Below are 12473 nucleotides of genomic sequence, written 5' to 3'. Positions count from 1 at the left end.
ATACCAAGATTCTGTTGTCCCTGAAAGTTTAGGAGCATCTCATTTTTAAAATGCCATAGTGTCCAAAGTATGTCATATTAGCTTCTAAGGTTTGACTTGCTCTTCCTATCAGCTTCCTTCACTGTCCAGCTTTCATATCCATCCAGAGAAAACAGAAATTCTATGGCATGGGTGATTCTGGGTTCGGCATATAATGATATAACTTTACACCTGAGAATCTTAATCTAGTTCCTCCACAGTTGCCCTTCCAAGCCTTAGGCCTTATCTGAACTGGCCAGGATACTCCAGGAGCAGTTCTGATGCGGAACACACCAGACATTGTTCAGACTACTCATATTAGAACTGTGGCATACACCGTCCAAACAGGACAATGCCAGAATGGGTGGGGGGGACATGCCTTTTGGCCTGTGCAGACAAGGCCATGTTCACAAGCCCCATTATCCTCAATGGGACTTGAGCATAGGTGGAACTTGCCTTATGCGGCGGGGTCTAGAACGGATCCCTGCATAAGGCAAGGGACCACTGTAGTTTCCATTACAAAACACCAATGGTTCCCAACCTTTGGTCCTCCATTTGTTTTGGACTTCATATCCCAAATGCTCCAGCCAACTTGGCCAATAGTCAGGAATTATGGGAACTGAACTCCAAAACGTTCGGAGTACCAAAGGTTGAGAACCACTGCAACAGACTATTAACATTCATGATATGATCTCTCACATTGGAAACACAGTATATATAACAAGCTGGTATTTAAGTACCCCTGCATATCCAAATAGCCTTTAGACCTGTCATTCCAGGATGCCCTTACACTCTCAAGGATAGGTGGACATTTTTAGAAATTCCTTTGTAAAAACCTTTATTCTCCGGATGTTGGAGACGAAGAGGTACCAAAAGTCACTAAATTTTGCTGTCTGTCTGGTATCTGATGGCCTCAGTCATCCACCCACAGACCCAATCAAGTAACTAACATGTTGACAGTAATCAGAAACATGACAGTGGTAGAGTGTCTTGAATATGCAATGCCATTGGTACATATTCCTTTCTCAACCACCAGAGGCACTGAATTATTATTTTAAATTCCTTGATCATGCTATTGGACTCCAAATGTCTTCTGCTCTCTTCCTCTTATGGAGCATTTCAGGACATGGTAGGAACTCACCTTCCACCTTCCAATCATTCTGTATAAAGGCCAATGCTCTGAATGTGTCAAGGAAGAAAGAAAGAGAAAAGGCACTCTATCCATAATTAACATCTTGTATGTCCTGGAGGTCTGCAGTAGTGTCTGACATTTAACGCTTTGCTGAGCTAACAGGCAATAAAGCTCCAGTTTGAGAGATGGGATCATGGACACTTCCTTTGTGCCTGCTCTTTAAATACACAAATCCAAACACATAGACCCAATAGAGGAATGAAAGGAGATGGTGGTGGTGAAGGAGAAATGCTTGTCCAGAATGCTTTCAATCAAAATGTCGGGCTTCTTCTATAAATGATGGAAATAAGGCTAAAGATTATCTACTGAGAACACAAGAATATATACGTAGATGGTCTTGAACCCAAAAAGCCAAACTATTTGGCACCTCAGTACATAAGAATCTGCTCTCTCCTTGGATTTCTTTGAATCAAGTTGCATTGTGAGAACTGCACAATTATACAGAGTGTGGACATAAAGGTAAATTCTCCCCCATTCACTTTAGGCTCACCATACATCAGAAATTACTTGAAGCCACACAACGATAAAAACAGTAACAATAAATGAAACAATAAGCAAACAAAGCATTTTAACCTTCTGTAGACTACCTGAAAACCTCAAAAATGCATTCATATATTATTATTTTCTCTCTTTGTCCAGGATCCACTTTTCTTATGTTTTCCATTTTGGTGGCCACACATATAGATCTATGGTTTTTAATACACTGGGGGCAGTTGATGATGCAGCTGATGATGCAGACTTATCAGTTCTCCCATTTTCTCTCTCTTTTGCTGATCACACAACTCAGTAAAGGATTCAGGAGGCAGCTGCTGTTTATCTTTCTATTGTAGACAGCTGCAGTAGGGTGAGCTAGAGCAGAATCCCACTCCATCCCATCTCGTTTTGTTTATTATATTGTTTAGTATAGGCACACTGCTGAAACCCAGCACTGAAAGTCTTTGTTCCTCCAGCCCTCACCTTCTTCCCAATGCTAACGCTGTCAAACAAAAAACAAAAAAGTTCTAACCAGATAAATAGGAAAAAGGGGACTGGCTAGGCATAAAAAGACTTTATAGAAAGGAGCTTCTTTGTAAGAGACTTTGGTCAAGTCTACACTCGCAAGAATACCCCCCCCCCAGTATTCTGGCCCCACATTCCCTCCAAATTAGCCCCTTGCCTACTCTCTTTTGCTGCAAGTTTTTGATTCTCACAGTGAACAATGGGGGGCTTCGTATATGGCTCCCATTTGTCACCCGGTGCCACTGTTGAGGTCAGGATGAGGTATCCAGCCATGCTATTCATGCTGGACACCTTGTTCTGGCCTCAGAGTGACTTGTACAGTGCGCTCGCATCATACATGGGCACATTATACGCTGCTTTCAGCATACACTGAAAGCAGTGCCAGAAGAAGTGGCACAGCACGCCGGAAGGAACAATGGCATGTGTGCCCATGACGTACGCGCCACTGCCACACTGCCGTGAGCATGAGCCCCATTACTTCTAATGAGGCTCAAGGATATGCACAATTTCTTTTACCCGGGGGGGGGGGTCCAGAATGGATTCCCCGCATAAAATAAGGAACCAATGTACCCACAGCAGCAGTGCCAGGCAGTACACCAGGACTGTGAGTAGAAAGGCAACTCTGTCATTGCTGTGAAGAGAACCGAAAACCCCACAGCAAAATTTGAGTTATTTAAATGTGGGTATGGGGAAGGAAGTCCCAAATCATGTGCGAGTTTTGTGATGACAGTCTGGATCCAGTTAGGGGTTTTGGTCCAGTGTCCTATAAACAGGATGCAGCACGCACAGGGAAAATTCAAGGTAAATCATCCATGGAGATAAGCTCTTTGTTAACAAAGACAAGTCTATACAGTTGGTCCTCCATTTTTGTGGAGGATGTGTTCTGGATCACCCCCCCCCCAAAAAAAAGAGGCTTGCGCATATTCAAGCCTCATAGGCTTTCATAGGGCACCCCCCCATGCGCGTGTGCCATTGGAAACAATGGAGGTCAACCCTTCACGGGTAATCGAGGGTGCAGATCCGAGATCCACGAGTTAGGAGAGGCAACTGTATTTGTACATATGTGCAGTCCTCCTCTACAGCAGTGAAATACACATTTCCCTATTTTGGGGAAAGGGGAAGAAATACCTACATACCATTCTGCCTATCCCATTCTCCCTGTACAGTCTTCTCTGTGGCAACTTCTAGTCCTCTTGGACCAAAGGAGTAACATAAAGGATAATTTGTGGTTGAAAGATGCTTTACATAACTACCAAGTGCTTTTTCCTCACTCCAAGAGGACCAATAGTACTCTCCTTCCCCTTGCCGAGACATGATGGATAAATGAGCCATCAGAAATCATACATTAGAAGATCAGTGCTTCCCATCTGCACTGTACATGTAATCAACTGGACAGCAACCACAGACCTGTTATGTCATTGCTTCCACAGAGAGAATAGTGAGGAGTCTCAGCTAGATTTAAGAGTATAAAGGGCTATCAATACATTATATCATCCCTGTTTATCACTGTATTCTTGGGCTGCTGCTACACTGCAGAATTACTGCATTCTAGACATTCTAGACTCCATCCCATGAAATCCTGGGATTTGCAGTTTGTTCTGGAAACAGAGCTCTATAACAGGGAAGGCTAAATGTCTCACAAAACTACAAACCCAGAATTCGTAACACTGAACCATGACAGTTAAAGCGGTATCAAACTGCATTATTTTATTGTATTCTCTATATTTTTATTGTTGTAACCCATCGGGATTCCTTGTGATTGGGCGGGCTATACATATATTATAGTAATAATAATAATAATTATTATTATTAATTCTGCAGTGTAGATGCAGCCTTGAAATTGATTCAGAAATAGGCATAAAGCTGGGAAGGCAAAATCTTCCATCAAATTGAACTTCAGTTACATCTGGAGATGCAGAGATTAACTGGGGGATGGATGCAAATGAGAAACATGTGCAAAACAAACAATGAAGCTATGTGCCTATGCCTGCTCTCCACAGCTAATATCAAATGTTGTTCAAACATTTCCCTGTCTTACCGCTACAGGTCTATTCCCAAGGAAGTTGAGATCGCTGTTCTCCCCAAAGAGGTAACCCTCAGGATGTGTAGAATCAAACTTCTCACCTCCCATGATGAAATGACTGGCAAAGTAGCTTCCTGGAAAGGAAAGTACAGAGATAGTCAGAAGAACTAGGAATCATAGAATCATAGAATCATAGAGTTGGAAGAGACCACTAGGGCCATCCAGTCCAACCCCCTGCCATGCAGGAAATCCAAATCAAAGCATCCCTGACAGATGGCCATCCAGCCTCTGTTTAAAGACCTCCAAGGAAGGAGACTCTATCACCCTCCGAGGGAGTGCATTCCATTGTCGAACAGCCCTAACTGTCAGGAAGTTCCTCCTAATGTTCAGGTGGAATCTCTTTTCCTGCAGCTTGAATCCATTGTTCCGGGTCCTGTTCTCTGGAGCAGCAGAAAACAAGCTTGCTCCCTCTTCAATATGACATCCCTTCAAATATTTAAACAGGGCTATCATATCACCTCTTAACCTTCTTTTCTCCAGGCTAAACATCCCCAGCTCCCTAAGTCGTTCCTCATAGGGCATGGTTTCCAGACCTTTCACCATTTTTGTCGCCCTCCTTTGGACACGCTCCAGTTTCTCAATGTCCTTTCTGAATTGTGGCGCCCAGAACTGGACACAATATTCTAGGTGGGGCCTGACCAGAGCAGAATACAGTGGCACTATTACTTCTCTTGATCTAGACACTATACTTCTATTGATGCAGCCTAAAATAGCATTGGCCTTTTTAGCTGCCGCATCACACTGTTCACTCATGTTCAACTTGTGGTCTACTTGGACTCCTAGATCCCTTTCACACGTAGTTTTATTCAGCCAGGTGTCACCCATCCTATATCTGTGCATTTTATTTTTCTGCCCTAAGTGCAATACCTTACATTTCTCCGTGTTGAATTTCATTTTGTTAGCTTTGGCCCAGCTTTCTAGTCTATTCAGGTCATTTTGAATTTTGATCCTGTCCTCTGGAGTATTAGCTATTCCCCCTAATTTGGTATCATCTGCAAATTTGATAAGTATGCTTCCAATTCTGTCATCCAGGTCATTGATAAAGATGTTGAATAGCACTGGGCCCAGGACAGAGCCCTGTGGGACCCCACTGGTCACTTTTCTCCAGGATGAAAAGGAGCCATTGTTGAGCACCCTTTGGGTTCGGCCGGTCAACCAATTACAGATCCATTTAACAGTTCCTTTGTCTAGCCCACATTTTACAAGCTTGTTTGCAAGAATGTCATGGGGAACTTTGTCAAAGGCCTTACTGAAATCAAGATATACTATATCCACAGCATTCCCTTCATCTACCAAGCTGGTAATTTTATCAAAGAAAGAGATCAGGTTTGTCTAGCATGACTTGTTTCTCTGAAACCCATGTTGACTTTTTGTGATTATGGCATTGCCTTCTAGATGTTCACAGACTCTCTGTTTAATGATCTGCTCCAGAATCTTTCCTAGTACTGATGTCAGACTAACTGGACGATAATTGTTGGGATCCTCTTTTTTCCCCTTTTTGAAGATGGGGACAACGTTTGCCCTCCTCCAGTCTGCTGGGATCTCTCCTGTTTTCCAGGAGTTTTCAAAGATTATTGCCAATGGCTCCGATATTACATTTGCCAGTTCTTTTAATACCCTTGGATGGAGTTCAATGAATCAAGAATGTACTATGGATACAAGAATGACAATAGAGGATCTTACAACTTACATGGCCACAAAGCAGCACACAGCGTAGTATGCAATCACTCAGGGATAGGAAGGCCTTCAATTTTAAAAGCAACAACACCCTGGCCTTTATTATTATGGACAAATATTTTGAAGTATTTTGCTCTGAAACCAAGGTTATATCCATGCTGCACAGTTATAGCAGTTTGATATCACTTGAACTTCCATGGCTCCATCTACAGAATTGTGGAACTTGTAGTTTGAAGGATTTGGAATTTTCTGCCACAGAACATTAGTCCATTCCCCTGAATTACAATTCCCTGAGTGTCTTGTCTATATTACAGGATTAAACTGATTAAATCATCAGTCTCTCTCTTTTTATAGAATTATGTTAGGTTAAATAGGTCATCAAATCCTACTATTCCATTGGGTGGAGCCACAGTAATTAAAGTGGTGTCCAACTGTTACAGTTATGCAGTGTGGAAACATCCCTAAAAGGGTGAAAAAAATGAAAATATTTCACTTCTTGCAGCTTCCTGCCCCCATACATTACGTGAATTATCTGATCCTCATAATCCTCTCCTAAGCAAAATGCAACTACTGTAGCTCACTCAAATTCACACACAGGACTAATCATCTTCTGTCATTCAATACACATGGCAGACCTCAGCATTTTTCACTCATGTGTTCTTATGTACAGTGGACCCTTTATATTTGCTGGGGTTTGGTTCCAGGACTCCCCCGTGGATACCAAAAAACCAGGGAAGCTCAAGTCCCATTATGTACAACAGGATAGTAAAATGGTGTCCCTTATATAAAATAGTAAAATCAAGTTTTGCTTTTTGGAATTAATTTAAAAAAAAAAACATTTTCAAGCCGTGGATGGTTGAATCCATGGATAAAGAAACTGAGGCAGGTTATAAACCGCCGCTTTGAGGCGGTCTGCCACCGCCGCCGCTTGGTCCGCGCAGGAGCCGTAGCACCCACACCGCGCGGCTCCCGCACGGACCGAAAAAGAAGCTCCAAAATGGAGTTTCTTCTTGCGGCGCCTCTGTGACGTCGCGAGGCGCCAGGGGCGCATTCACAACGTCACAGACGCCGCGACACGTTCGGACGCACAGCGTCTGATACGTAAAGATGGCGCCGGCCATGTGGAATGGCCGGCACCATATTGTACGGACAGAGTCCGTACTAGAGCCAGGGGCGTCTAGAAGAGACGCCCCTTTTTTAAAATGGGACATCCTGCGGACGTCCCAAGTGGCGGTTTGTAACCCGCCCGAGGCTATGGAGGGCTGACTGTATATTCTTCTACCCTACTTACAAATTATCTTTGCTTTAAAAAAGGAAGAATGTTTTTTAAAAAATTAAAAATCAGCCCAAAGTCAGTCACCCACAGAGAGACTGCAGCACTTGTAAGCCTGATACAAGACCTGTTCTTTGAACTATCTGAATAACAGATGCTTTCCCCCAGTAGAGTTTAGCCTTACTGTTCCAGTTAACTGAAAATACTCCAAAGGGAAATTCCCAGCTGGTGGTTCAACCTGTGCTAAATTCACTTCAAAAGAACAATCACAGCATTTGTTTCTCTTGAGAAGGGGGGGGCTTTCCATTTCAGCCCAGTCAGGGCTTCCTATTTTCATAGCTCCCACATAGGGCTTGAATGATACCTTTGGGCTGTGGATGTACACACAGAAAGCAGCCCTTGAGGCAAACATGGTGACTTCAGATAAACATTTATTCTCAGATATGCCTAACCACTATCTTTTATCTCCAGATGCATTTGTATACTCGAGGCTCTCCTCAGGCTCTCAGCACATTTCAGTGCTATGAATTGTGATAAACAGAGAATGAGAGAATTTTTTTTGGTATACCCAACTGGCTGTTCACCGCTGAAACAGTCACAGCTACAACTATCAGGGATAGCAGTGGTCGTCTGATCAAGTTATACGCAGGATTGTTCATCGTTTTTCATTCACTGTGTGTGGCAGGATTCTGTTAAGAAGTTCATTTAGGCATGCTAGGAATCAGAACTTAGGTTAGGAAATACCTGTCATATTTCTAGGCTTCAGGACTATAATAAGATTCTGAAACGATCAAGAAAATATCAACAAAAGAAATCCAGTTCAGGGGACTGGAGTCTTTGCAGTCTTTCAATAACCCAGTTATTATATGAAAAATATTGAGCCAGATCTTCATATGGAATATGAACTGATGCACTGAAATTAAATATCATAAGACTAAAGGAAGAAATTTAGTTTAAATGTACATTTTCTGAGAACTTTGATTTTAAAATTATTTTTTCTATCATAAATTGGTAGAGATTAGATGTGATTTTTTTTAAAAAAACTTGTGCATTTAGTAACACTAGAAAAAGCATGACGTAGTAATCTTCCATGCTCCATAATTATTGGGATAGGGAAAACTAAATAGCAAAAATTATGTGAGCTGACATATTTGGGTAGGAAAAAAATCAACAAAGTACACAGTGCAGTTTGAACATTCAAGGTCTCACTAGGCAATTATTTTTAGGGCAATAATTTAAAGCCTACTAGAATTCAAGGATAGCCATGTTAGTCTGGAATATCAGCGCACAAGGGATTTTATAGCCCCTTTGAGACTAACTGTGCAAAAGAATCCTGTAACATCAACAATCCACCAAACACTGATACTTAGGGCATAATATACATGTTGCAAGCTTTCAAAGTGGCTTCTTCATCAGGGAAGGTGTTAAAAAACATACAGAAGAAAAAAATTGAAGATGATAGTCATAGGCCTGCATTTTGCTGCTTTTGTTCTTAGTTCAGATGGTATAGAAGGACATCTCTTGCAGCCTGGCATCCCCTCCTTCTGGCCATGTGGCTACTGGGAAATTTTCAAAGTCCAGGAAAAGAAGTTGTAGAATAAACTTTTGTAGATTACATCTGCTTCCTCGGGAGGCATGGTGTGAACTGGTGCCCAAGAAGGACCTTTATAATCAGACACTATGAGTAGTCATAGATATGTAAAGTGACCATAGTTAAAACTGAATTTGTCACCTCATCACCATACCTACAAGTTCTGCATTTTTATAGCTATTCATACAGTCTGGTCATAAAAGTCCTTCCTGGACATCAGTTCACTCCATGTATCTGAAGAAGCAGACCAAGTCTACAAAAGCTTGTTACAATTTCTTTCACACAGGTGCTACAAGATCCCTTTAAATGTACTACAAATGTGACAATGCAGTAGCATATTGCAAAGGGAGAATATTCTAAAGGGAGATGTTGCAGGGCCAGAGAGACTAAAACTCAAAGTTTACTAATTCCAGAATGCCTGAAGAGCAAGGCACATAGGTGCATCAGCTTTCTTTAGGCAGCCAAGTGTATATCTTCTACTAGGCAGCCATGTATCTACTGATACTGTATTCGTTCCAGCTGCCCAGAATGACGCGATTTACATTTGTAAGAGTACTACTGATTTTTTAAAAGTCATGTACAAGTATTTCTAAAAATTGAAAACTTCCTGCTTTGTAGGGAATCTGAGAGTTTTCTAGTGCTACTCTTCCATCAACAGGTAATGCTACCCTTCCATCAACAGGTAAAGACCTTTTTATTCAGTAGGGCCTTTTGATAACGGACTGGTCTCCAAAGAAAGGAATTTTCATGGCTGTGTGCCCTACATTTTCTTATTCTATTGTTTCTAATTGCTTTTAATTCAGTTGTGCTTTAATATTATGATGGTACTGTGTTTTAAAATTATAATTTTTATTGCTTTGCTGTAACTTTTTGAATTTAATCTTGTTGTGAGCTACCTTGTGCCCCAATTCTAAGAGAACCAAATAAAATCAAACAGCTTGCTATACCAAGAGAAATGACAACATGAGATTCAAAATGTAAAGCTTGGGTATCTTTGTTCTGAATGCATTCTCAGATTCTTATCTTGGAAACAGCCTGATTTGGTGCATATGAGGCCATTCAATATAGCAAGACTCATAATATAGAAAGAGGATCCAGCAATGTTTGGCAGACTCAGTATGGAATGCAATAAAGTTACATCTCTACAGTTCAAATATAAGCTTTGTTCTAACTTCAAGTGAACTGTTGTGTATATGAGGAGGATAAATAACTATGATCCAAAGGCAACACCACACCAAAGACGTACATGAAGGCAAATATCCTATATTGCCTATTTTCATAACTAAGTCACTTCTCTTGGCCTGACTCCCCCCCCCCCCCCCCCCTACTGTATATTTTAACAGCCAGCAGTCATATTGAGCAATGGTGGTCCTGTCAGCTGCCCATCAGTACACAGGAGGAGGTTTCCACAGTCCTCTCCCTCCACTGAGCAAGGAATTGTGATAGGGATTCTGCTTCTGATTGTCACACTCTTGGCAGCTGGGGGAAGGAACATTAACTACAATAGTTAATGTTCTCCCAAAACTACCTTAAAAGCCAGTAAATACTTTTTTATTCAATAGGTCCTTTTGATAACTGAAAATGTAGTCCAACCAGCCATGAAAATTTCTATCTTTGGAGACCAGTCAGTTACCAAAAGGCCCTATTGAATTAAAAAAGTATAGTGCGCCCACATTATACATAAATGCGATATACGCAGCTTTCAGCATATGCTGAAAGCCTCACCAGAAGAAGCCTCGCTGTGCCCTAGAAGGGGTAATGGCGCATGGGCCACACCACCCCACAGGCACAAGCCCCATCACTTTTAATGGGGCTAAAACATACATGGAATTCCCTTTACGCGGGGTGTCCAGAACCAATCCCCCACGTAAGGGAAGGGCCTACTGTATTTATCTACTGATGAAAGGGCTGGAAACCTTGTCCTCCTGTGCCTTCATCAGGAGTTGAACAGGTTATTGGCTCTTAAAGTAGGTTTGAGGGGGGGGGGCATTAACAACTGTAGCACTATTGCCATGATAGTAAATTGTATTACTGCATACAGAGCAGTTATGGAACTGTAACTCAAGATCACATATCTGTAACTTCAATACAGTAAATATGACAGCCAAAGTTGTTTATGGCATTACATCCATTGCCCATATTTCTAACACTTGTAGTCACTAATCCTCTAATAAACTTTTAACCTGAGGGATTTAGAAGCCAAAAGGTCAAATGAACTTTTTACCTCATCTTAATCCCAAACTAAAGATAAGAGACAGCTCTTTCCCCAAAGATCTGGAGAGCTTGTTATCTCATAGACTGGTAGTTCTAAACCTTCCTAATGATGTGACCCTTTAATACAGTTCCTCATGTTGTGGTGACCCCTAACTATAAAATTGTGGTATCTTGGTTCCTAAGACCATCAGAAATATGTGTTTTCCGATGATCTTAGGTGACCCCTGTGAAACAGTCGTTCAACCCCCAAAGGGGCCGTGACCCACAGGTTGAGAACCGTTGTGATAGACTGTGCCTGGGAATTGTGCAACCCTCTGTTGAATTGAAATTTCCATCATGCCTCACCATCAATTGTGTGAACTAGAGCTGCCAGAATTTGCAATTCAGCAACACCTGGAAAGCCATGTAATTCCCACCCCTGTGAGAGAGTTACATAGAAAGGAGGGCAGAAAAGTATCAGGCAAAGGAACAAAGCTCCCAACTCTCAGAGTGATTTCCATTGTTAGGAAACAGTATAGGAGCAAATCCACTTCAGTCCCCCCCCCCCCCCCCCCCCCCTTCCTTTCTATAGCATGTCCGTGAGCAGAGATAAAGTCAGATATTGTGAATTATGTCTTGGACCCCAGGTATTTCTGCACCATACTGGTAATTTCAAAAGCTTTTACCAAGGAGCTCAGCGTTACAGGCATTTTAGGAATCTGTCCAACATGTTGCTTCTAGAAGTGTCAATGTTGACTTGTTAAGGTACATTAAAGACAGCAAAACAGATGCACAGGCACATTATTTATTTATTCAGTGTACACAAAAAGGTGAGCTTGCACTCTTTTGCAATGGGTGTGGGAGCCTTAGAATTTGTAAAGGCCTTCTTTCTGCCTTGTCTACACTAGCCCAGTGGAGTCACCAACATGTAATGGCCACGGAGACTGCCTGGGCCCACACTGCAGCCAGTGTGGTTCTTCAGAGAACCTGTCTGATTTCCTGTTCTATGTGTGTACTCCCTCCCCCCCAATAGGGCAACTGGGCTCTCTGGGGGCACTTGTCAGGGTGGCTTGCAGAAACAAGGAAGGGCATACAATTTTCTACCTCTCTCCCCCTCAACACCTGCATTACAAGATTCACCTTGCCTCAGGGGAGGGTTATTCTCCCTTATGGAGAATCCTCTTCTGCTCTTCTCTCACTGGGCTAATCTCTCTGACCTTTCCCTCTTTTTTATATATATTATCTGTCATCTCTCTCCCTGACTTCAGAGCCACAACCTGAGTAACCATGAAGCAAGCATTTCTACATTAACCTTTCTCCAGGCATAACCAGATCCTATACTTGCCCATCTCTCTCTTATTGTCTGCCTCTGCCCTTTGGGTCAAGCTATTCAGTAGCACAACCACTTAAGTACATCCAGAAATGTTACCTCTTTGCTATGACTAGA

General features: G+C 42.1%; 1 protein-coding gene across 4 annotated transcripts in view; it reads right to left on the bottom strand.

Annotated features, from left to right (window-relative positions):
* RNF157 (ring finger protein 157) overlaps positions 1–12473 on the bottom strand; it is a 111116-nt gene that overhangs the window by 61804 nt on the left and 36839 nt on the right. For all 4 annotated transcript variants that reach the window (XM_042452678.1, XM_042452676.1, XM_042452679.1 and 1 more), the window contains exon 2: positions 4248–4366. In XM_042452678.1, the coding sequence (XP_042308612.1) occupies positions 4248–4366 (119 nt within the window). The remainder of the gene's footprint in view (positions 1–4247; positions 4367–12473) is intronic.

Source organism: Sceloporus undulatus, chromosome 2 (genome assembly GCF_019175285.1).
Source record: "Sceloporus undulatus isolate JIND9_A2432 ecotype Alabama chromosome 2, SceUnd_v1.1, whole genome shotgun sequence".
NCBI lineage: Eukaryota > Metazoa > Chordata > Lepidosauria > Squamata > Phrynosomatidae > Sceloporus > Sceloporus undulatus.
This window is presented reverse-complemented; position numbering and strand designations above follow the sequence as displayed.